The 25,936-nt window shown below is 54.0% G+C and overlaps 1 protein-coding gene across 2 annotated transcripts in view; it reads left to right on the top strand.

Moving 5' to 3' along the window:
- Positions 1–25,936, top strand: part of MYOM3 (myomesin 3) — a 63,462-nt gene that overhangs the window by 4,839 nt on the left and 32,687 nt on the right. For both annotated transcript variants that reach the window (XM_003934858.4, XM_074380286.1), the window contains exons 4-16: positions 297–456; positions 1,671–1,828; positions 7,516–7,611; positions 8,490–8,578; positions 11,039–11,083; positions 11,950–12,087; positions 14,303–14,464; positions 15,096–15,237; positions 16,727–16,926; positions 17,533–17,586; positions 17,950–18,077; positions 21,060–21,243; positions 23,736–23,907. In XM_003934858.4, the coding sequence (XP_003934907.3) occupies positions 297–456; positions 1,671–1,828; positions 7,516–7,611; positions 8,490–8,578; positions 11,039–11,083; positions 11,950–12,087; positions 14,303–14,464; positions 15,096–15,237; positions 16,727–16,926; positions 17,533–17,586; positions 17,950–18,077; positions 21,060–21,243; positions 23,736–23,907 (1,728 nt within the window). The remainder of the gene's footprint in view (positions 1–296; positions 457–1,670; positions 1,829–7,515; positions 7,612–8,489; positions 8,579–11,038; positions 11,084–11,949; positions 12,088–14,302; positions 14,465–15,095; positions 15,238–16,726; positions 16,927–17,532; positions 17,587–17,949; positions 18,078–21,059; positions 21,244–23,735; positions 23,908–25,936) is intronic.

Here is a 25,936-nt window from a genome sequence, read left to right as displayed (position 1 = left end):
CTGTAAACCTGTCAAACAGGGACACTAAGGCCTGGCCACTTGGCTGTCATGAAAACGAGATGAACAAAGGTTTCTGAAAGAGCCTCCAAAACGATGAAAACAGTCCACTGTTTATTAAGCACCGGCTGTAAGCAGGGCCCTTCCAGGCTGTTTCGGAGGCGAGGGAAGGGGCAAAGTCATGCGTGTCCTCCAAGGGTTTAAAGCACCCTGCACTGCTCGGCATGGGGCATGGACCTGGCCAGGATGCCCCTGGCCGCCCATCCCTGCCTGAGCTCCGATGGCCTCTGTCACGGCAGGGAAGCCCAGCTGAGACGCCAGACCTCCGCGGTGGAGCTGGAGGAGCGAGGGCAGAAGCGGGTGGGCTTCGGCAATGACTGGGAGAGGACGGAGGTTGCCTTCCTGCGGACCCACCGGCTGCTGCGCCAGAGGCGGGACTGGAAGATGCTGAGGCGGCGGGTAAGGGGGTGGGCTGTGGAGCCCCCAGGGCCTGGGACCCACAACGCACTGCTTGCTGCCATCCTCACCCACTTCCCAAGAGGCAGGACGCCCAGGGCAGAGTCTAGGCTTTGGGTTTGCATCTATGCTCCTACACGCTCCGTGATGTGACCCTATAGGGTCCAGGCACTAGGAAAGTCACTTTGCAAACCCAGTCTCACCTCAGCACTGAGAATTGTTACAATAACGAATATTTTATTTTATTTATTTTGAGACAGGTCTCACTGTGTCACCGGGACTGGAGTGCAGTGGCGTGATCTTGGCTCCCTGTCACCTCTGCCTCCCAGTTCAAGTGATTCTCCTGCCTCAGCCTCCTGAGTAGCTGGGATTACAAGCATGTGTCACCATGCACATCCCTGTTCCTGAGCCTCAGTGCTCTCATCTGTAACATAGGGCGAGCTCCGGTGGCTCACACCTGTAATCTCAGCACTTTGGGAGGCTGAGGTGGGTGGATCACCTGAGGTCAGGAGTTTGAGACCAGCCTAGCCAACATGGTGAAATCCTGTCTCTACAAAAAATACAAAAATTAGCCGGGCGTGGTGATGCACACCTATAATCCCAGTCACTTAGGAGGCTGAGGCAGGAGAATCACTTGAACCCGGGAGGCAGAGGTTGCAGTGAGCCAAGATCACGCCACTGTACTTCAGCCCGGGTGACAGAGTGAGACCTGTCTCAAAATACGTAAAATAAAGTAGACGTTATTGTAACAGTTCTCAGTGCTGAGGTGGGATTTAAATGAGACCGGGTTTGGAAAGTGGCTTTCCCAGTGCCTAGAACACAGAAGACCCTCAAGAAACACTAGCCCCGATGAGTCTCAGGATTCGAGCCCCTCTCCACACCCCCTCCTCAGCTCCCACTTACACGGTTTTCTCAGTGCTGTGTCTTTCACCCCGACACCCCCACAGTGGGCGGGGGATTTTGTTATCATCCAAATTTTACAGATAAGGACACTGAGGACCTGCCTGTGGTCCCGCAGCTAGTCAATACCTTGACCCCAGGCCAGCTGGCTCCAAAGCCCATGCCCTGCCCCCTGTGCCACACAGCTCAGCTGCTGAGGGGGCCGAGAACTCCAGCCCACATGGGTCTGACTGCAGACACTGGGTGTCAGCGGGGAGGGAATGCAAAGACGGCAGAGAGGTGGTCCCTAGCTCACAGCGTCATCCTCCCGCCTCCAGACAGAGGAGAAGGTCCAGGAGGGCAGGGAGCTGAGGGAGCTGTGCTCTGGCCGCGGGCCCTGGTTCTGGATCCCTCTTCGCTCCCATGCCGTCTGGGAGCACACTACAGTCCTGCTGACCTGCACCGTCCAGGCCTCGCCACCACCCCAGGTCACCTGGTAAGTCGCTGGGGCAGGAGTGGGGTCTGGGCCTCTGGGGTCACAAGCAAGTTCCGTACGTCCCACACGTCCACCAGGACTTCTTGTTGTAGACTCATGAACCCTGAGCTTGGCCCAGCCCCCGGAGAGAGCAGCTGCCGGGGAACCAGGCCTGGGTTAGTTTTTTCAGAGACAAGGTCTCACTCAGTGCAGTGGAGTGATGATCGCTCACTGCAGTCTTCACTCCTGGGATCAAGTGATCCTCCCACCTCAGCCTCCCAATAGCTGAGACCACAGGCACAAGGCACCACGCCCAGCTTAGGCCTGGGTTATTATTAGCTGCATCCCAGCCAGCCTGGGGCTGGAAGACTGGACCCCTGGGGAGCCAGCCCTTGTAAAAATATGATTCTGGTCTCATGAGAAGGCAGGTGCTGCAAGCTGGGCGGCTCCAGGGTTACGGATGATGGTGAGAGGCAGGACAGGGGCAAAGGGGCAGGGAGGAGGTGGGCGGGGCAGGGCCTATGGAGAAGGAGCTCAGGCCTGGGCAGGAGCCTCGTGCTCCCAGCCTTGCCTTCTCTCTCTTCTAACTCGTGTGAGGTCTCAGCCATGCCCTTAAGCTACCTTGTCCTGCCTCAATTTCCTATTCTGAAGCCTGGATTGAAGACCTTTCCGTCCAGCTTGTGTATGATGAGGATTTAATCCCACAACATGGAAACCTCAGAACTTGAAAAGGGCTGGGGGCCGGGCGCGGTGGCTCACGCCTGTAATCCCAGCACTTGGGAGGCCAAGGCGGCCGGATCACGAGGTCAGGAGATCAAGACCATCCGGGCCAACATCGTGAAACCCCCTCTCTACTAAAAATACAAAAAATTAGCTGGGCATGGTGGCGGATGCCTATAGTCCCAGCTACTTGGGAGGTTGAGACAGGAGAATCTCTTGAACCCGGAAAGTGGAGGTTGCAGTGAGCTGAGATTGCGTCACTGTACTCTGGGTGACAGAAGGAAACTCCATCTCAAAAAAAAAAAAAAAAATAAGAAATAACTGGACACAATCTCACCCTCAAGGAACTAACTCTTAGCCCAGAAAAGAAACATCAACATATACAGAAGTAGCCGGGCGCGGTGGCTCACGCCTGTAATCCCAGCACTTTGGGAGGCCGAGACGGGTGGATCACGAGGTCAAGAGATCGAGACCATCTTGGTTAACATGGTGAAACCCCGTCTCTACTAAAAATACAAAAAATTAGCTGGGCATGGTGGCACGTGCCTGTAATCCCAGCTACTCAGGAGGCTGAGGCGGGAGAATTGCCTGAACCCAGGAGGCAGAAGTTGCGGTGAGCCGAGATCGTGCCATTGCACTCCAGCCTGGGTAACAAGAGCGAAACTCTGTCTCAAAAAAAAAAAAAAAAAAAAAAAAAAAAAAAAAAAAAAAAAACATATACAGAAGTATATTCATGGGTGATATTTGAGATCAAAGAGTCTGGATGAAAAGGAAGAGGTGGCTGCCTCAGCCTGTAGAATCCAGGAAGGCTTCTCAGAAGAGGTTGCATATAAGTCAGATCTTGATGGGGAACAGCTCATGGTCTAGCAGGAGAGAGAACAGAGGCACAAATAATGGAAAACAGCAGCCTCTTGTACTTGAACCCACATTACACGGACTCAGAACTTCACTCTCATTTGAGGTATCAGGGCCATTCATGAGGTAGGAACTACTATGCCCCTTTCACAGGTAAGGATGTCAAGGCTCAGAGAGGTAGTGTGACTTATCTAAGGTCACACAGCCAATGTGAGTCAGGATTCAAACTCAGGTCTCCTGCCTCTAAGCCCATAACGCTTTCCACTGGCTTAGAGAGTAGGAGAGTGGTGTTACTTTCCTTAAAGCACATATAATGCTTCAGAAAGCAGAGAAATAGAAATCACTCAGGCCAGGAGCAATCAAGAAAGCTATCTTGGGGGAGCTGGCATCAGGGCTGGTCATTGCCAGCTGACATTTATTCCAAAAAGTATGCCAAGTACCTTGCTGGGCCCTGAGATTCTGTGGGGACTGGGCAGTCCCTGAGTGCAGGTTGCTGGTTCCGCTAGGAGGACCTGCTCCCAGTGCTGGCCGGGCTAAGTAGAGATCAGCATCTCAGCTGTCCTGGCCCCGCAGCCAAGCTCTGCTCGGCCCTGGCACTGAGCCCCATATGGAAGGCATTCTTGGAAGCCTCTTGGGAGGGGACCTTGTTTCTACCCCTGCCAACGACGTTGCCACAACAGGGAGCTGAGCATTCTTGACAAGTGGCATAAGCCAAGCCCAGGCCTACCTCCAACCCGGGCAGCTCAGGTGGCCCCTGGCAGTCCTGGCTTGAAGGATCTGGTTTTCCATCATCAATCACATCAGGCAGGACCACAGGTTGCCCCAGGACTGACCTCCAGAGATTCTGTCCAGCCCCAGGACTAGAGGAATATTCCAGCTCACCTGGAGTGTTCAGGTAGGCAAGTGTATTCATTCAACAATTGTCATTATTACTTAGAGATAAGGTCTCACTCTGCAGCCCAGGCTAGAGTGCAGGGGTGCAATCACAGCTCACTACAGCCTCAACTTCCTGGGCTCAAGTGATCCTCCCACCTCAGCCTCCAAGTAGCTGGGACCACAGGCATGTGCCACCACACCGGCTAACTTTTTAATTTTTTTGTAGAGACAGAGTCTCAGTGACGTTGCCCAGGTTGATCTCAAACTCCCGTCCTCAAGTATTTCACCCATCTCAGTCACCCAAAGCTCTGGGAATACAGGCATGAGCCACTATGCCTGGCCTTATTTTCTTTAAAAAAAAAAAAAAAAAAAAAATTTTTTTTTTTAAGTGGAGTCTCATCCTGTTGCCCAGGCTGGAGTGCCGTGGCATAATCTCGGCTCACTGCAGCCTCCGCCTCCTGCGTTCAAATGATTCTCCTGCCTCAGCCTCCCAAGTAACTGGGATCACAGGCGCCCACCAGCACACCCAGCTAATTTGTTTGGTGTATTTTTAGTAGAGATAGGGTTTCACCATTTTGGACAGGCTAGTTTGGAACTCCTGACTTCAAGTGATCTGCCTGCCTCGGCCTCCCTAAAGCATTCTCAAAAACTAGAATCTAACACTAAAATATGTAAGGCCAAAACAAAGATCTAGGTAAATAACAGAAATCTCACTCCTTCAGGGGGTCCTTGCTGAGCCAGGCCCTGGGCAGGCCCCTCACCTCCCCTGTCTCAGTCACTTGTTTTGTCACTGGCTGCCACTTCGGTGGTCCTCTGCCCGTGCCGTCAAGAGCCTGACTGCACAGGCGGAGACTGAGGCCCAGAGAGAGGGAGCGGGGAGCGTTGAAGTCCCCGGCCGTCTCGGCCATGCCAGAGCTACAGCAGCTGCTTTTTCCAGGAAAAGCAAAGCTGGCCAGGCTGAGGTGTCTGGAAGGTTCCTGACAGGTGTGTAGTCGGGGGCCGACCTCTGGCCCCCAGGCCTGGGAGAGCTGGAGAGATTGGGCACCGAGATTAGGCAGCACCCTCCCTCTGGGAGGTTCAGGCTCCTTTCAGGAGGGGGCCAGGCTGGGGGCTGCATGGTAGGGTGTGGGTATGGCTATGTTTGGTTGCCCTGGAGACCAACAGGGCGTGGGTGAGGCCAGGTTCAGAAGGAAGCGGGCTGAGGCTGGGGTGCCCTCTCTCTGGGAGACCTCCTCCTCAGCCTCAGCCGCTGCCCCAGGACAGAGAGAAGCATTCACCCCGTGAGACTCTGGACACAGAGCCCAGAGAGGGGTACTGAGTTGCCCAAGGTCACACAGCAAGCTGTGTCAAAACCCAGGCATCCTAAGTGTGTCACTCACCCTCACTCCTCAGCCCCTACTCCTTAGGCCTCCAGGCCCCCAGGCCACGCCCCTGCCCTGTCCACACAGCAGGGGGAACAACACCGGAGATCTCAGAAAAGAGGGCAGCATCCAGCACAGGGTGATCTGCTTGACTACCCTTGGGGATCACCAAAGGACATTAAGAAAAACTATATATATATATATATATATATATATATATATATATATATTTTTTTTTTTTTTTTTTTTTCAAGACAGGATTTTGCTCTATCACCCAGGCTAGAGTGCAGTGGCACAATCATGGTTCACTGCAGCCTCAAACTCCTGGCCTCAAGCAATCCTCCTTCCTCAGCCTCCTGAGTAGTGAAGATGACAGGCACACCCCACCATGCCTAGCTAATTATTTTAAAGAATATTTTGTAAAGATGGAGGTCTTGCTGTGTTGCCCAGGCTGGTCTTGAACCCCTGGCCTCAAGCAATCCTCCAGCCTTGGCCTCCCAAAGTGTTGGGATTACAGGCATTTGACCGAACCCAGCCTCATGAGGGGATTTTCAAAATACTGATCCCCAGGGTCTCACTCGCAGAAGTTCTGATTTCATTGGTCTGAGATGCAGCCTGGAGTTTGGTTTGGTTTTTAACAGCTTAAATAAGCTAGAAGCTTATTTTCTTCCTTCTGAATGCAGACGGCACAGGCTGCTGCACAGATTCCCCAGGGACCCAGCTTCTCTGCATCGCTGCTGGAGGGGCGGCTCTGAGCTTTGGGGTGTGAGACAGCCGCCAGCACCACCAAGGACAGAGGGAACAATGGCATGAAAGACGTAAAAGGGGCAAAGGGTGTCATCAGGAGCAGCCACATGACTCTCGTCCTGGCTTGATGTTGACAATGCTAAGTCATACGGCCACACCTAGCAGAAAGAGAAGCAAGGAGATATGTCACATATTGGGTGGCTCATGGGTAAATTCCATATTCAATAGCCTGAAAATGGCTATTGGAGCACAATTAGCAGTTTCCAACACAAATTTCCACAGGTTTCTGTTCAAAAACTGGACATGGAGATTTTTGAAAGCTCCTCCGGCTCCTGTAATGAGAGCCAAAATAAAGAACAGCCAACCTGAGGGACTGGGAAGAGAGGCAGGGGTCGGGGGTTCCTTCCCTGGCAAGCCCCTTCAGAAGGAAGGGAATAGCTGGGGCCTGGTCCTAGGGTACCCCTGGGGATGGCTTGGCAGAGGGAGGGGCACCTGCTCCTAATTAAAGGCTCCCTCTTCTCTGCCCCCAGAAGGGAAACAAACCCTTGAGCACCTGCAGTGTGGGCACGGGGGAAAGGCTTTACATGCTCATCCCATTTAATAGTCACAGCGGCCCTGTGAGGCCAGTGCTCTTGTACCCCCATTTCACGGGTCAGGACAACTGAGGCTCAGAGTGGCATAAGTGCTGCTCCTATCACACGGGCAAGTGAGCAACACAAAACTGCAACTGGAGGCCAGGTGTGGGGGTTCACGCCTATAATCCCAACACTTTGGGAGGCTGAAGCGGGTGGATCATCTGAGGTCAGAAGTTCAAGACCAGCCCAAACAACACGGGGAAACTCCATCTCTACTCAAAATACAAAAATTAGCTGGGTCTGGTGGCGGGCGCCTGTAATCCCAGCTATTCGAGAGGCAAAGGCAGGGAGAATTGCCTGAACCCAGGAGGCGGAGGTTGCAGTGAGCTGAGATCGCAGCACTGCACTCCAGCCTGGGCAATAGAGCAAGACTCCGTCTCAAAAAAAAAAAAAAAAAAAAAAAAAAAAAAAAAAAATCAACACAAAACCTGCAGCTGGAATCCCAGCTCAAGAGGCCCCAGACCCCTCCTGCCTGGACCCACACCTTCTGCCACAGACTGCTGTGTGTCCACAGGTACAAAAATGACACACGGATTGATCCCCGCCTCTTTCCTGCCGGAAAGTACCGAATCACCAACAACTACGGGCTGCTGTCCTTAGAAATCAGAAGGTGAGACTGGGGACCCGGGAGACCCATGACCCCGGGCCCTGCCACCACCAAGGCCAGAACGGGATCCCAAACCCAACCTCGGAGCTGCGGCCCAAGTTCACCTTCTTCAGAAGTGTCTGGGGTGCTGGTCAAAATACTGATTCCTGAGACAGGACAGACGCCCGACCCCTGGCCCCCAGAGATTCAGATTCCAGGAATCGATCTTGAACACACACACCCACTGGGTGATTCCAGCGCCTTGGGATACACGGTGAGAAGTTTGAACTCAGAGGCTAGCCGTGAGGACTGGATGCTGAGCTAGGCATGCTGGGAAGGCTCCCTGTGGGGGACAGGAAGCACCATAACACGCACACATGTGCCCCGTCCACGCACATATGCACACACGTGCTTGTATTCACAGACGTACACATGTAAGGCGAAGCAGTTACCTGGTGTCTGGCCCAGTTCTACCCAGATTGCAGTCTGCCTTGACCAAGTTTGTCTGCTGCTCTCTGAGAAAGGAAGAGGATCCTGCTTCAGAATTCTCGTTTGAAGCAGAGTTAAATTCCATTCGCTGTGTGACTCCGGGAAAGTCACTTAACCTCTCTGATCCTCCAGAGTCAGCAATAACTGCAATGTAGCGTATTATATTTTCAAAGCACTTTCTCCTGAGCTGGTTTAGGTGGTGTCGTATCCCCAGTTTTTCAGAGGACACCAAAGCATGGAAAGGTGCAGTGGCCAACCTGAAAACACACGGTTTTTCAGACACGGTGGCCAAAGTCTCTTCCTGGCACCATGAGGCTTCCCTTAGTTCCAGCCTTTCCCACCCACATATGGGGACTTGTGTTTCCCATGGAGCCGGCAGCCTTGGAAGGGACTTCTCCCTGCCTCCTTTTCAGATGCACCACTGAGGACTCAGCCACTTACACCGTGCGAGTGAAGAATGCCTACGGCCAGGCCTCCTCCTTCGCCAAAGTCCTCGTCCGCAGTGAGTCCTCCCTCCACAACAGGCAGGCTGGGCCACAACAAACCCGAGCTGAGCAGACAAGGGCATGGGTCTGTGTGAGACCCGAGGAGGGCCCTTGGCACAGGGCTGTTTGGCCTGGCATTGGGTGATCAGGGCAGCCCGAGAGACCCCCACTTCCCTGGGGGTGAGTGGTAGTCTCCTCCATCAGCCTGGTAGGGGCTGGCGGTGGAAGGTGAGAGAGGCAGATCACCTGTCCCTGTAGATTGGTGTCAAGAGCAACCAGGAGAGGGGAAGGGAACTGACCTTTCCTGAGTCCTCACTGTGTGCCAGACACTGTTGGTAGTGCCTGATTCTATCCTCAGCAGGGCTGGGACTTGAATTCAGCTCTCTCTGCAGGGTCATCACTGGCATGGTGGGCACCTTGGTGTGAATTGAGTGGATGAATTAGCAAAATTAGCTGCACCTGAATTCTGCAGGCAGGTGCAGCTTCCACTCCAGGGCACATGGCTTGGCAAATGAAAACAGACTGAATTTTAGCCCCCAAATTGCCCTCTCAGGGATACCTTTGCACAATGCACAACCTATACAACTGTTCAAGGTGAACCCACCTGCCTGCCATGCCAAAGAGCATGCTTGGCCCACCAGATCGCACTTAGGTCGGGATCCATCTCAGGGCCTCTGGGAGGGCGGTCTGGTCCTGCCAACCCTGCTGAGGGGTCCTCAGGGCAAAGGCCAAACCCCAGCAACTCCCCACCTGATCCCCACTGTCCCATGTGGATTCTGGTGCACATTTTCCAGTTGGGCTTGGGCCCCTCCTGGAGGTTACCCATGGGCATCTGAAGTCACAGCATAAAGCAGGGAGATACTCAGGAGTCAGCCAGACCCAGGTTCACATCCTGCCCCTGCCGCTGACTGGCTGTGTAATCCTGGGAAGCCACCTCACTTCTCTGAGCCTCTATTTCCTCATCTGTGAAATGGAGAATCCAACAATCCTACCACCTCTTTCAGCTGCTCACATCAATTTCCTACCACCTCTTTCAGATGCTCACATCAATTAAATGAGATGATACATATAAGCCTTGGCACATGGTACCCACTCCCATGTCCAGGGCAGGGCACTGCCCAAGGGGATCACACCTTTGTGCCCAGAAGAATGTCATGCCCCGAGCTCCAGGACCCCCAGGAAAGAGAAGCCCACACGTGCACACACACACACACACACACACACACACACACACGTGCACTCATAGACGTATGTGCACTCATACACACACTCCTAGGGCAGCTGTCTTGGGCAGTAGACAGGTGGAGCGCAGCCCACCCTCCCTGCCTCTCATCAGACCTCGTTAAACTGTCCTGCACAGCCCTCTCCACCCACTGCCCTGTTCCCTAAATAGCTCTTAGGAGGCAGATCTGCTGCCAGGCCAAGCTCTTGTGCGGAAATTTGAGCTGTCTCCATAGACCGTGCCCAGAGTCAAGCCCAAGGTCAGGCACTGGGGCCCTGCCTCCCTCTGCCCAACCATCCTTCCCACCACTTCTTCACGATCCTCGTCCCTCCCTCCATCAAGGCTGGCAACTCCTGAGTCGACCAGGCTTGCTCTTGGCCCCAGACTCCAGCCAATTCTCACTCCTCCTTCTCCACTCATCACCACTACCACGCTCTGCTCTCATCTCTGTGGCCATTTGGGTGGTTTTGGTGGCCTGGGAGGCAGGAGTTCTGGGTTCCAATCCTGACTCTTCCACTGACCTGCGTGGTCTCGGGCAGCCTCCTGCCCTTCTCTGGACCTTGCCAAGGAAGAGCCTTTCCAGGGACCAGTATCAAGTCAAAGCTTCCCACTGCTGGGGTGTTTCTTGACTGTGCCTCAGTTTCCCCATCTGTTTGAGAGGATGATAATAGTACTGACTAACAAGGCTGTTGTGAAGATTAAATGAATCCATGTGTTTATGTTTTAATTGGCTCATTTAATCCTCACAGCACGGGGCAAGCGCTGTGTGAGCCGGAGCTGGTGGTACTGTTCTCCGGTGGTCTGTGGCAACAGTACCTTGGATTTCACCCTTCAGCCCCTGGACGCCTCGCAGTGCTGCCCCTCCCCCGCCGCTCTCCCTGATCCCACCAGAAATCCCGGCGTCTCTGACCAGGCTTGACCACTGTGAAGACAGTGTGTGATCCTGGGGGCAAGTTTGGGTAGGGAAAGAAAACCAGCACGTATTGAGAAGCTTCCATGTGTCAGGCTATGGCTGGGGGTTTGATTCATGTGAACCCACTCATTCCTAGCCCCACCACCAACAGGTAGGAATTACTGTCCCATTTTACTGCTGAAGAAACTGAGGCACAGAGAGGTGAAGGAACTTTCCCAAAACCACAAGGGGGAGCCATCGACAGATCAGGTCTCAAACCCATATCCAAAGCCCATGTCCCCAAAATAGCATAGGAATGTGGAGTCTGAACCTTCGCCAACTCCGTTTGCCTTTGATTTTCAGCTTACCTGGGGAAGGACGCCGGCTTCGATTCAGAGATCTTCAAAAGTAAGTCGGCTGGAGCAGAAGAGGACCTGGACTCTTTGTTCAGGCTTTGCTCCTCCAGCCCCATGGTCCCTGTTTAGAATAGAGCCATCTCCTGCCCATGAGACGATGTCCACTGGGGTTTATCTACAAGCTGGTAACACTTTCACCTGATTTCTAAGGGCCCCAGGGTACCCCAGAGGTGTCCCCCAGCTACTGAGCTGTCCTCTGACCAAACTGGGCTAGAAAGGCAAAGCTGGGGGTACTGGGTGCGGTGGCTCACACCTATAATCCCAGCACTTTGGGAGGCCGAGGCAGGCAGATCACCTGAGGTCAGGAGTTCAAGACCAGCCTGGCCGACATGGAGAAACCCCGTCTCTACTAAAAATACAAAAATTAGCCTGGCATGGTGGCGGGCACCCTCACCCAGGTGCCCTCACCCTTCGGACCCCAGGAACAGAGCACCTATGTGCTTGTGAGATGTGAGAGCATGGGTGAGTTCGGGGTGGCACCTGTAATCCCGGCCTCTCAGGAGGCTGAGACAAGAGAATCGCTTGAACCCAGGAGGCAGAGGTTGCAGTGAGCCGAGATTGCGCCATTGCACTCCAGCCTGGGTGACAAGCTCCGTCTCAAAAAAAAAAAAAAAAAGAAAGAAAGGCAAAGCCAGAAGCCAGAAAAACCAATGGGCTTGGCCTTCATATGTTTGTCATTCGGCTTCCCTGGCCCCTCCTAGATAAGTCTCTTCCCCTCCTACCCCAAGGCCAGGTCCCCTTCTCTCAGTCAAGACCCAGAAGAGAGGGGATGTCCCATAAAAATTCTCACTCCCATCTAAGACCCAGGCCAGGCTGGCTGTCTCAAAAACTTCTGCCCCAAATTTCATCCCACCCCAGGATCAATGTTTGGCCCCAACGTGGAGTTCACATCGGTGCTGAAGCCAGTCTTTGCTCGTGAGAAGGAACCCTTCTCCCTGTCATGCTTGCTTTCGGAAGATGTGTTAGATGCTGAGAGCATCCAGTGGTTCCGAGACGGTGAGGACCCCCAGTTGTGGCCCCCAGCCTCTAGAGTTAGCCCCTCCGAAGCTCAACTCAGAGCCAGAGAGGACCCCTAGCAGATAGAGACCTTCCCCAACCAGTACCAGCTGAGCTAAAGCGCTGAAGAGGCAGAGGAGAGCGGGAGTGCAGCCGGGTGTGGGCAGACCATGCCACTCACAAATGGCCACCAAGCATCTGTGGGCTGCCAGGCCCTGGCTGGGGCTAGGGTGAAGGGTAGATGCAGACATGCATGAGCCCTGGGGGCTGTGTCCACCTGGGAAGAGGGGACAGTTATAGCCGCTGGCAGTGACCAGGCATCTGCTCAACCATTTACATGCATCGTTACCTCCTTAAGAATGAGTGAAGGAGGCGGGTGTGGTGACTCACCCCTGTAATCCTAGCACTCTGGGAGGCTGAGGCGGGGGGATCATCTGAAGTCAAGAGTTCAAGACCAAGGCTGGGCGCGGCGGCTCAAGCCTGTAATCCCAGCACTTTGGGAGGCCGAGGCGGGTGGATCATGAGGTCAAGAGATCGAGACCATCCTGGTCAACATGGTGAAACCCCATCTCTACTAAAAATACAAAACATTAGCTGGGCATGGTGGTGCGTGCCTGTAATCCCAGCTACTCAGGAGGCTGAGGCAGGAGAATTGCCTGAACCCAGGAGGCGGAGGTTGTGGTGAGCTGAGATCGCGCCATTGCACTCCAGCCTGGGTAAGAAAAGTGAAACTCCGTCTCAAAAAAAAAAAAAAAAACAGTTCAAGACCAGCCTGGCCAACATGGTGAAACCCCATCACTACTAAAAATACAAAAAATTAGCTGGGCTTGGTTGGTGGTGGGCACCTGTAATCCTAGTTACTTGGGAGGAGGTGGACGTTGTGGTGAGCTGAGATCACTCCATTGCATTACCACTTGGGCAACAAGAGTGAAACTTCATCTCAAAAAAAAAAAAAAAATAAGAGCAGTGCTTGAGGGCACCCAAAGCAATGGGAACAGAGCCCAAGGCCAGGAGGCAGGAGGGCACCACAAGCTCTCGGAGCGGGCTGCTCTTCAGAGGCAGGTGGAGGTGCAGATAAACAGTTGCTGACCCGTGGGCTGGGAGGCCTCTGGGGAGGCCTCAGGTGGGGCCTGGAGAGGCCTGGTCAGAGCCAAGGCAGGAAGACGTGGCCTAGAGAGGGAGGAGGCGGATGGCTGAACCTCCCACCCCATCCGTGACCAGGCCTATAGCGTAAGGACCCAGAGCACAGCGCGCCTCCGGCTCCCCCAGCTCTGAGCCCAGGGAGGCTGCACCTGCTGGGAGCAGGGAGTGGGGGAGCCGTCAGGATCCCTGACCGCTGCAGTAACAAGGCTCAGACATTTTCCCAAACCTCTAGATCAGGCGTCCCCAAATTACAGCCCGCGGGCTGCGTGCGGCCCCCTGAGGCCATTTATCCCGCCCCCCGCCGCACTTCAGGAAGGGGCACCTCTTTCATTGGTGGTCAGTGAGAGGAGCGCAGTATGTGGCGGCCTTCCGACAGTCTGAGGGACAGTGAACTGGCCCGCTGTGTAAAAAGTTTGGGGACGCCTGCTCTAGATCTTCCAGAACGGAGGTGCTGACCAGAGAGCAAGGCCTCCGCATGGGCGGAAGAGAAGAGCTGGCCCCACAGTGTGGCCACGGGGCAGGGCCCTGAGCCCTGGACTCCCCTTCTGAGTCCCCATCCACCTCCTAAGCTCCCATCCCGTGAGTTCTCACTCCCCTCCCTGACCCCAACCCCTCGACAAGTCCTCTGCCCACCTCACCGAGGCCCCAGCTCTCTCAATGAGACCTGGGCCCCTTCCTGAGCTCCCACCCACCCAACCACGCCCCCCTTCTTCGAGTCCCCTGACCGCACGCAGAGTCCCATCTCTCCTGCTCCTACTTCCTCAGAGAACCTACAACTCCTCACCTTGTCCCCAGCTATGTCCCTAAACCTTCACTTCTTCATTGAGCCCCAGCCCCACACTGGCCCTTCCCTACTCCCCAAGCCCTCTGCAGAGGAGCGTTCCCTGCCACCTTGGCAAAGTCCTGGAAGCCACCACCCCCACCCCAGGCCCGAGCTGAGCCTCAGGCTGCAGCCTCACCAGCCTCTCCCTCTGCCTGGCCAGGGTCTCCAGATCCCTTGAGTTTCCGTGCTTCCCAGGTGAGACCAGGGCCCCCCACAAATTCACAGTGGCACCCCACTTTCCCTCCACAGGGAGGCTACTGAGGTCCTCGAGACGTCGGAAGATCCTCTACACAGACCGCCAGGCGTCCCTGAAGGTGTCCTGCAGCTACAAGGAGGATGAGGGGCTCTACATGGTCCGAGTGCCCTCACCCTTCGGACCCCGGGAACAGAGCACCTACGTGCTCGTGAGAGGTGAGGGCGTGAGTGGGCGCAGGGTGGCAGCGGGAGCCCAGAGACCAGGGCTCTGCCCTGCATTGCTGTGGAAGCTTAGGCAAGGGCCCCGCTCTCTTGGGGCCTCAATTTCTCTACCATAAAATCAGGGCTTCGGGTTGGTGTCTCCAAGAATCCTCATGGCATCCTATGACCCTCCAAAGGGACATGGCCTGAGGGTTAGCCCGGCTGGAGCCGGGGAGGCGGGGAACTGAGTGTGAGGCTGGAGTGATTCCGGCCACTGCTTAGGGTCTGGGTTCGAATCCTGGCTTTGTCACTTCACCAGCTGGGTGACCTTGGGCAGGTCACTCACCTCTGTGAGACTCAGTTTCCCCATTCACAAAGTAGAAGGCTGCTCTGGGGCTGGAATTAACTATTCCACTTGTTCAGGTACTTGGTGTAAAATGGGCCCCCGAGAAAATAATACTGTCATCTGTCCCTCAGAGACTGTTATGGGGGTGGGGGCCTAATATTTAGACCCCAGTCCTCAAGATCAAAACTGAGCCCCTGGAGGATGAATGAGAAGAGGATGCTGGGTAGGAGTGGGAAGGGCTTGTCACCAAATGGCCACTGACTAGAAGGACCTCCGCTCTCACCCCACCCCCGGTTTCAGATGCCGAGGCCGAGAACCCCGGGGCCCCAGGCTCCCCGCTGAACGTCCGATGCCTGGATGTGAACAGAGACTGCCTCATCCTCACCTGGGCCCCGCCCAGCGACACCCGGGGCCACCCCATCATCGCCTACTCCATCGAGCGGTGAGTCGATCTCTTGGGGGGGCTGGAAGGCCTAGGGGTAGAATTCTGTCTGGTTGTGGGAGCCACAGCAAAGAGGAGGCCCCACACCTGGCCTCAGGGAACCCCCAAACCCCTACTCCTCAGAACAGGACAGGGAGCAGGCTGTGCAGTGTAATTTAAGGGTAACAGAGGGACATCCATGCCTCCAAGTCATGCCGACACCTGGAATTCTACGCTGGAGTCGGCCCCTGTCCTGTGGACCCTTTATGGTATGAGCTGACCCAGAGGGGCAAAACCTCTGAGCACAGTGAATTCATGGGCCGTTTTCCTTCCTGAATGACAGAGAGAGAGATGGAATAGCACTGACCCCAGTGGGGAAGGCACACAGGACAGAACAGGTAGAGGGCCCAGAACCTCCGGCCTCCTTCCCATGCTGCCCGCTCTGAAGGCCCAGCTTGAGAAAATAGCTAATGCTGCCACAGATGGGCCCATGACCGTCCTAACGGCATGCCTCCTCTCTAAAGGGGAGGGGCACTATCTAACGCCCCCTTCTGCAGATGGGGAAACCGAGGTATGCGGGGAGATGACTTTGCCCAAAGTCACATTTGTCATCAGTGGTAGAGACAAGATTTGGACCCACATGTGACAACTGCCCCAATTAGCCGGTGACAATAAGGATAATGTGCACTGTCATACTGCCTAGGACATCAGTACCAAGAGGGCACAGTGAGCCCAGGCTTGGAGGATCAACCTAGAACGCACGCTAACTTAGGGAAGGGACAATCTCAGGTGATTCCTAACACTGTGTGGCCTTGGGCAGGTCTTGTCACTCTCTGAGCCACAGATTCTCCATGTGTACAGTGAAGGTGGCCACATGTGCCCCCAGGACTGGCAGGGAGATGAAGCGAGGGCTGGGTGTGGAGGGCACAGCACGGATGAAGCGAGGGCTGGGTGTGCAGGCTCACCACGATGCCCCGGGAAAGGCGCTGCTGCTGGGCGCGTCGGAGATGCTGAAGGCCTCCTAGGTGTCCGAGGTTGGAGCCAGGCTCTTCCCTAGGAAAGAAGGACATTTTATTTATTTATTTATTTTTTTTTTTTTTGAGACAGGGCCACCTGGGTTGGAGTACAGTGGCTCAATCTCCGCTCACTGCAACCTCCACCTTCCGAGTTCAAGTGATTCCCTGCCTCAGCCTCCCGCGTAGCTGAGATTACAGGCGCCCGCCACCACACCCAGCTAATTTTTTCTATTTTTAGTAGAGATGGGGTTTCACCATGTTGGCCAGGCTGGTCTCAAACTCCTAACCTCGTGATTCGCGCACCTTGGCCTCCCAAAGTGCTGGGATTGCAGGCATGAGCCACTGTGCCAGGCCAGAGAGAAGGACTTTCATTGGCAGAGATGAGCCGGGCAGCCTCCCCCCCGGTCAGAGAACGGCCCTCGTAGAGGCTCAAACTGGGAAGGTGTGAGATGTAGGCAGGGGCTGAAGGCTAAAAGGGGACCTGTCTCCCACAGGTGCCAGGGTGACTCTGGGGAATGGGTCCCCTGCCATGAGGCCCCCGGAGGGACTTGTCGGTGCCCAATCCAAGGCCTCGTCGAAGGTCAGAGATATCGGTTCCGGGTGAGAGCCATCAGCAGGGCGGGCAGCAGCCTCCCCTCCAAAGCCTCAGAGGTGGTTGTCATGGGCGACCGTGATGCAGCCCGGAGGCAGACAGGTGGGTACCGAGGTCCTAAGCGACTTTCTAGAGCATCAGTCCGGGAACCCTCAGGACTACCTCACGCAGGAGACAACCCAGCCCTCAGTAAACGCTAGTCTGATGAAGGAGACAAAGGCCAGCGCCGGAGAGCCCCCAGTCTGATGGAGGAGGCACAATCCTGTCCTTAGGAACCCCTAGCCTGAGAAGGAAGATACAGCTAATCTAATGGAAGAAACCAAACCTGTCCATGGGAGAGAGCAGTCTGAGGGAGCACCCCAGCACCTCTCAGATGTCCTTAAGCTTGAGTGTGGGGACATGGCCTCTCAGCCCTCTGAAGCCACGCTGACTTGGGTGGGCCAGAAGCTCCACCATGCCAGGGTACCTGGCCCCAGGCACCTCCTCTCTGTCTCCATGTGTCCCAAGAGACAGAGCATCTCCCAGGGCCTGAGAGCAGCAGGGCTCCACTTGGGACTCCTGAGAGTGCTGAGGCCAGAGGGCACCTGCCTGCGGTCACACAGCGAGGGCTGCCAGGCCGGGACCGGGATGGGGGCAGGACGCAGAGCCTGGTGTGGGGTCGGCCCTGGTCCACCTCCTCCGGTCCTCCATGCTCCCTTCTCATTCTAGAGATCCCATTTGATCTGGGAAACAAGATCACCATCAGCACAGATGATTTTGAAGGTACTCGGGCCCCTCCCACACACTGAGCCTCCTACATAGTTGTGGAAACTCTGGGACTCAAACTGGCAAGGGGGCAGAAGTTGTCCCTGTGCAGGGTGTGGGGGGTGAGGGCAGGTGGGGTCTAGTCAGAGGTAGCCAAAGTGCTGGGTCACGGTGGCCCATCTGGCTGTGGCCCTCCTGAAGGAGGGAACACATCAGGAAAAGTCCCGGGCGGGAAAAGTCCTGGGTGACCCGGAGCCAATTACTGCCCGTCTCGCAGGGATGGGTGGGGGGTGCAATTCCCTCTTCCATGGAATGAGGCACTGAGATTAGGGGGTCTCTGAAGGCCCAGCCATTCTCAGCCCCAGGTGACTCTGATTCCAGAAACTGTGACCATCCCCTCACCACCGACCAATGTCCATGCCAGCGAGATCCGAGAGGGCTACGTGGTTCTGGCCTGGGAGGAGCCGAGACCCCGGGGCAGAGCTCCGCTGACATACTCCCTGGAGAAGGTAGGGGATCCCGAGGCCCCAGCCCCAGGCCAGCCTGAGAAACAGATGTGCGGCAGGACCCTGGGCAGTGTCCCCTGGGGAGGCTGTTGGAGAATAAAAGAGAATTCCCTGCCTGGAAGGGCGCAGGCATGGCTCTACACAGAGGCATGGGGATGGATTGAGCAACCTTCTGAGGCTACCTCTAGCCCTGGGAGGCCAGTCGCTGCTGGTCATTCCTGAGGCTGAAATGCACAGACAACAATGACAATACGATCCACCACCCCCTGGGTACCTCCCTGCCCGCGAGTCCGCTGGCATCAGGCCACACATTGGGGTAGGACACTTCTGGGTAGGACTATATTGGGAGGGAAGTGAGGCTGGTACCCTCCAGCCAGGGACAGGCACCAGCAGCACTGCAGGGCCTACGGAGTGATTAGCACAAGGAGGTGGTTCTCACTGGGGACCAAGTGAGGGCAGGGGAGGACCCGCTGGGGATGAGGCAGGTCTTGTGGAGTGGAATTCACAGTGAGGGAAGGCGGTATGGCGGAGCAGAAGACAGCATGGATGTCACAATCTATTCAAATCCTGGTTTTGCTGTGTGACCCCGAGTGAGTGTCCTAACTTCTCTGAGCCTCAGTTTCCTTCAGCGTAGAATGAATGTGAAGATGAAATAAAACACAGCCTCCAGGCCAGGCATGGTGGCTCGTGCCTTTAATCCCAGCACTTTGGGAAGCCGAGGTGGGCGGATCATGAGGTCAGGAGTTCAAGACCAGACTGACCAACATGGAGAAACCCCATCTCACTACTAAAAATACAAAAATTAGTTGCGTGTGGTGGTGAGTGCCTGTAATCCCAGCTACTTAAGAGGCTGAGGCAGGAGAATCACTTTAACCCAGGAGGCAGAGGTTGCAGTGAACCAAGATTGCACGATTGCACTCCAGCCTGGGCAACAGAGCTAGACTCCAAGACTCTGTCAAAAAAAAAACAGCCCCCAGCCAGGACCAGCCCTCACGATCTGTCAGTGCTTCCCGAGAAGTTGTCCTTGACTGATCTCCCTGAAGCCAGAAACTCCATTTATCTTCTCAATACTTTCTGTGCCCAGCACAGTGCCTGGCACAAACTGGGTGGACAGAGAAGGTTTAGGGAATAAATGCATTTAAAATTTCCAGGGAGGAATCTCTGTCTCCGGTTATCCAAACGAGACCCTCTTTTCACATTCATGGGTAATCCTTTATCTCCGACATAGGCAAGCTACAGATAATTGAGGACTGATTTTGCGAGGTAGTAGTGTATCACGGTGAAGATGTTGGCGTCAGACTACTTGAGTTCAAATCCCATCTCTGCTATTTACCAGCTGTGTGACCTTAGGCAAGTTACTTAGTCTCTCTGTGCCTCTGTTTCTTCTTCCATAAAATGATGATAATGATAATAATCATACACATCCTATAGGGTTAATCTGAGGATCAAATTAATTAGAGCACATAAAGACTTAGCATAGAACCTGGCACATAGTAGGTGCTCAGCAGTGTTCATGGTTCCTTATGGCGATTTCTTGTGCTACCTGGGTTCTAGGCCACTGACAGCCAGATGGGCTTGGATGGGGAAGATCGCCGAGGATGGAATCAGTGGGTCCCCTGGTGCTTCTAGGTCTTAACTCTCTCACCTGGGCTCACCAGAAAGTCTCTGGGTGCCTCACTCATCTCTACCACCCTGGGCTCTTCACCCTCCATCTGCCCAGAGACTCGGGGTTTCTGGCTGCCTTCTGGGTCCCTGACACTGTGGAAAGTAAACAGGTTTGCAGTCACCTACCCACACCTGAATGAAGTTAAATACCATAGATGTAGGACTTCTGGCCACGTTACTGACACTCTCTGAATGTGAGTTTCCTCATCAGCAGGGAAATTAACACCTTCCCTGCAGGGTTATTGTGAGCATTCATTCATTCATTTGTTCATTCATTTGTCCCAGAAACATAGATGGAGCACCTGCCACGTGCCAGTCCTGTTCTTGCTCCTGGGGACACAGTGGTCAGAGAGGAGGGGGTGCCGACGATAAATGGGATAAATCAGTAAAATATTAAGCACAGTAGTGAGTGGTAGGCACTAAGGAAAAAGACATCGAGTGGGGAGGAGAACTTGAAGTGTGGGGTGAGGGGCTGCTGACGTTTTTAGGTGGAGTGGCTGGGAGGGCCTCCCCACTCCCCAGGAAGGTGGGTTTTAAATAAAGGCCTACAGGAAGCCAGTCAAGAGATTTCTGGGGGAAGAACATTCCAGGCTGAAGGACTGGCAAGTACAAAGGCCCGGAGGTGGGACTTGGGCTCTCAGGGAGCAGCAGAGAGGCACAGAGACAAAGGGCAGAGGGAACGGTGGCCAGACAGGCCGAGGGGTCAGGCCATGGGGAAGCTTTTGCTCTGAGGGAGATGCAGGGCTTGGGAGTGTTCTCGGCAGACAGCGACCTGGGCTGACCCGTGCCATAAAAGGATCCCCCTGACGGCCATTTCAGACAAGATGGAAGGGGGTTATGGGCAGAAACGGGGAGACCAGTCAGATCGTTTGGCCTCGAGGCACTGGCGGCATGCGTCAAGGTTATGGTTGGGATCAGGAGGGCAGTAAGGCATGGCTGGGCTCTGGGTACATTTTGAAGAGTGAGCCATCTGGGTTCATTGATGGAGCACATTTAGGGCATGAGAGAAAGAGAGGAAGAGCCAAGGGTGGCTCCAGGGGTTTCACGCGATGGGCTGGAAGGATGGCAGCCACCAGTGCAGTGTAGGTATGGGAAGCTCAGGAGCTGCATCAGGACAGGCTGGACGTGAGGTCTCGGTAGGCGTCTAGGTGGAGAGGTGCGGGGGTGCAGATGGGACACAGCCCCATGCTCAGGGCAGCCTAGGCTGAATATTGAGGATCATGAGAGCACATGGGCTGGGGACAGAGATCGTGGGAGGTGACCAGCACAGAGCTGGTCAGCACGACCTCCTAGCCAATACGATTTCCTCTTTTTCTTTAGTCAGTCATAGGTAGCGGCACCTGGGAAGCCATCACCTCAGAAAGCCCTGTGAAATCCCCGAGATTTGCCCTTCTGAACCTGGAGAAAGGGAAGTCGTATGTCTTCAGAGTGCGAGCAATGAACCGGTATGGCCTGAGTGACCCCTCAGAGCCCAGCGAGCCCATCGCCTTGCGGGGCAAGCCAGGTACCCTCATAGGGTGGGGGTCGGGGAGGAGGCAGGCCAGGTCAGGCTCAGGACCCGAAGCTACAGGGACAAAGCCCTGCCCATTTCCCTGTCCCCGCTCCCTTCTACCCATCAGGAAGCTGAAAAGCAATTCAATCTCAGGCCTGGGGAGTTTTATGACATCAAAAACCACATTTCTCTGGGTAGGAGGTTCATGGAGGGAGACAGCCTTCTGACCTTTTTTTTTTTTTTTTTTTTTTTTGACATGGAGTCTCGCTCTGTCACCCAGGCTCGAGTGCAGTGGTGTGATCTCAGCTCACTGCAACCTCCACCTCCCAAGTTCAAGCGATTCTCCTGCCTCAGCCTCCCGAGTAGCTGGGATTATAGGCATGCACCACCATGCCCTGATAATTTTTGTATTTTTAGTAGAGATGGGGTTTCACCATGCTGGCCAGGCTAGTCTCGAACTCCTGACCTCATGATTCACCTGCCTCGGCCTCCCAAAGTGCTGGGATTACAGGTGTGAGCCACTGTGCCTGGCCAGAGCCTTCTGCCTTTTTCCAGATCAGCAATGCATGGGTTACAGAGCGCAGCTGGGTCCCGCACAGTGGCTGTGCGAGCAAGTGGTCTCTCCGTTCTACAGGTCTCTGGCCTGCCCCTAGATCCTGCACCTCACTCCCGAGCAGGCGTCTGCTCACTGCCTGGTGGAGGCTGAGCTGTCCCACTTGAGCCCTGGCTTACCAGGCAGGACACCACTCATCTGCAGCATGACGGGGACCTGGGAGAGTCATTTCCAAGCTGCACACTTTGCTGTCCTCAGTGGCCAAACCCACTGTTCCAAAGACCCTCATTACTACTCCCACCTGTGGCTCCTTCCTGAGTTTCCCAATTACAACTCCATTCTGACTCCAGTTTCCCAGGGCTCCCACCTCTGAGGCCTCTGGATTCTGAGGTTCTTTACCCTGCCATGAGATTAGAAGGTTCCCTGTAGCTGCCATCACCAACCAGCCCTTTAAGGAAATTTGCTACAGTGCCACCTATGCAAGAAAAGTCTGGTTTGCTGCAGGTCCCATTTGGGGAAGATTTCAAAGTTCTAGATTTGTTCTACTTCAGTAATTTAGAGGGGAAAAACACTACACACACATACACACACACACACACACACACACGGCACATATGAACAAGTTGGTGAGCCAGTGGTGTTTTTCTTTAATTCTGGTTAGCATTTGAATCTAATTTGGGCCTGGACCGTGAGCAGTTTGTCATTAGATGTGGGCAGTCCCTAGACCATAAACCAGTCTTAAATTACACCAGGCAAGGCTCTGGTATAAGGAAGGGAAGAAAGGAAGGGAGAGCAGAGCTAGAGGCAAAGCCTTCAAAGAGGTGAGAGGTGAAGGCCTGGGAGAGGCAGGACCTTAGGAAAAAGAAGAGAGGAAGAAAAACGGAGCAGGTCAAGAAACAGAAGCTTGGAGGAGTCCAATGTTTGAGGGCCAAAAGAAAATAGAGAACCACCAAAGGATGGGTAAGGAGTTTGAGAAGTAAAAAGAGAACTAGGAAGAGCATGCACCTGCCATCCATCAGTCCATCTAGCCATCTATTCATCCATCCGTCTATCTATCCATCTGTTTATTCATCCATGTATCCACCTGTTCATCCATCCGTTCATCTATTCATCCATCCATCCATCCATCCAACCATCCATTCATCCAACCAACCAACCATCCATCTATTCATCCATCCGTCTATCTATCCATCCGTTTATTCATCCATGTATCCACCTGTTCATCCATCCGTTCATCTATTCATCCATCCATCCATCCATCCAACCATCCATTCATCCAACCAACCAACCATCCATCTATTCATTCAACCGTCCATCCATTCATCCATTCATCCAACCAACCATCCATCCACCCAACCAACCACCCATCCATCCACCCAACCAACCACCCATCCATCCACCCATCCAACCAACCATCCATCCATCCATTCATTCAACCATCCATTCATCCAACCATCCATTCATCCAACCAACCATCCATCCATCCACCCAACCAACCATCCATCCATCCATTCATTCAACCAACCATCCATCTATCCATTGAACAAGTTACAGCAGCCCCTACCTCAAGGAGCTTAGTTTCAGGGAGCCTGAAAATCAGTAAAGAAGTTTCAAAAAAGAAAACTGAGATTAAAGGTAAGGACTGAAGGAAGCTGTCAGATTTGGTGACTTTCAAGTGAGAGAGAGTGTGTGTGTGTAAGGATGAATGAGTGAGTATGCTTTTGTGCTTTAGGGGGAAAGCAGAGATGCTCAGAGGTAAGAGGAGAGAGGACTTTTAGGATACACTTCTGGGCCTAGGAATGAGCTGCCCAAAGTCCCCAACAGGTCAGGAATTCATGCACCTTGATTGCTATGGGAGCTCCTCCTAGCCTCCCCACATGCTCCTCCCCTTCCCTAGCCTGAGAGCCACATAACTCAGCCTTCTAATTCGGCCCATGTTTCTATTTTTTAGCTACCCTCCCTCCTCCAGCTCAAGTTCAAGCTTTCCGAGACACACAGACCTCTGTCTCCCTGACATGGGATCCCGTGAAAGACCCAGAACTCCTGGGTTATTACATCTACTCCCGGGAAGTGGGGTCATCTGAGTGGCAAACAGTTAACAACAAACCCATCCAAGACACCAGGTACGTCTGCCCACCTGTATCAGTCTGTCCTCACACTGCTATAAAGACATACCTGAAACTGGGTAATGTCTTTTATAAAGAAAAGAGGTTTAATCAGCTCACAGTTCTGTGAGCTGTACAGGCTTCTGCTTCTAGGGAAGCTTCAGAAAACTATTATGGCCGAGGTGAGGGGGAAGGAAGCATGTCTTACATGGTGGGAGCAGGAAAGGGAGAAAGAGCAAAGCAGGAAGTGCTACACACTCCCAAACCACCAGGTCTCATGAGAACTTGCTCCCTGTCTTGAGAGTGGCAAAGGGGAAACCCACCCCCATGATCCAGTCTCCTCCCACGACATCCCTCCCCCAACACTAGGGATTACAATTCAACATGAGATTTGGGAGGGGACACAGAGCCAAACCAGATCACCATGCTTTCTGCACCAGAGCATCCTTGAAGTGGGGGGGTGCCATAATGATGATGAAGCCCCACATTTCACAGTATTTCCCCTGCACCAGGTACTGTTCTAGTATTTTTCATATGGGAGGTTCAGTTGGTTCCACCTGCAAGCCTATATGTGTAGGACTATTATTTTTATAGTCATTTTACAGATGAAGAAACTGAGTCATGGAGCGTTTGAGTAACTTGCCAAAGCTCCTGTAGCTTAGTAAGTGGCAGGACTGGGACTTGAACCCAGATGGTCTTTGTCAACAAACGCTTGCTGAGAATGTGCTATTTGTAGGACTCCGTGAACAGAGATGACCATGCCTTAGTCTCATCCCTCTAGGACAGGGGTCCCCAAACTACGGCCCACGGGCCGCATGTGGCCCCCTGAGGCCATTTATCTGGCCCCCGCCACACTTCAGGAAGGGGCACCTCTTTCATTGGTGGTCAGTGAAAGGAGCACAGGATGCATCCACATCCTGTGCTCCTGGAGTACTGTATGTGGCGGCGCCTCAAAGCACAGCGTCGCCCACGTACAGTACAACTTCCAGTGACGCGGGACGCATGTGTCACAGCTCCGGAAGCGTATCATATGACGCACATCCGGTCTACAGCTGCGGAGCCCCACATCACCAGAAGCAGTGTGAAATAACAGCAGAAGTAGGAAGAAAGGCAAAGCACTTTAACCATTACTACACAGTACAATGGCCCCCATACTCCCCCAAATGTACAACAACATAATGGCCCCTATAACCTCCCTTTGCCCAAAAGTCTCCCCCCACATTACTACACACTGTGTTCCCCCTATTATAAGACCCTGTCTTATACTAATTTTACCCCCAAAAGATGGGGGCTGTCTTATTTTCAGGAGGTGTCTTATAGTAGGGGAAACATGCAGCAGTGGGCTTCCCACAGAAGAGGCCCACCGCTGCTGCAGATGTCCAGGATGCTGTATACAGTGTCACAGGCTGATCACCGCCATCCCTGTATATGGCACTGGAGGCGGTGCTGGGCCTGTGACACCGTATACCGCTGTCTGGGATAGTGGAGGCAGCAGTGCTGGCTGTGAAGTGTGTCACACCTTGCATAGTCCAGCCCTCCAATGGTCTGAGGGACAGTGAACTGGCCCCCTGTGTAAAAAGTTTGGGGACCCCTGCTCTAGGAGCTTAGAGCCAGAGAGAGGTGGGGAGAGCAGAGCAGTGGAGGGCTTTGGAGCCAGGGAGGCGTGGTTCAGGCTCCACACCACGCCTCACCCATTCTGTAATAGTTAGGGTTCTCTAGAGGAACAGACTAATAGGATAGATGTATATATGAAAGAGAGTTTGTTAAGGAGTATTGACTCACACAATCGCAAGGTAAAGTTCTACAACCATCTGTCTGCAAGCTGAGGAGCAACGAAGCTAGTCTGAATCCCAAAACCTCAAAAGTAAGGAGGCCAATAGGGCAGCCTTCAGTCTGTGGCCAAAGCTTGAGAGCTCCTGGCAAACCACTGGTGTAAGTCCGAGTAAAAAAGCTGAAGAACTTGGAATCCAATGTGCAAGGGCAGGAAGCATCCAACGTGGCGGAGAGATGAAGGCCTGAAGACTCATCCAGTCTTGTCCTTCCGTAT

This window comes from Saimiri boliviensis, chromosome 11, assembly GCF_048565385.1.
Source record: "Saimiri boliviensis isolate mSaiBol1 chromosome 11, mSaiBol1.pri, whole genome shotgun sequence".
In the NCBI taxonomy this organism is placed as follows: Eukaryota; Metazoa; Chordata; class Mammalia; order Primates; family Cebidae; genus Saimiri; species Saimiri boliviensis.
Note: the sequence above shows the minus strand (reverse complement) of the source record. Positions and strands in the feature narration are given on the sequence as shown.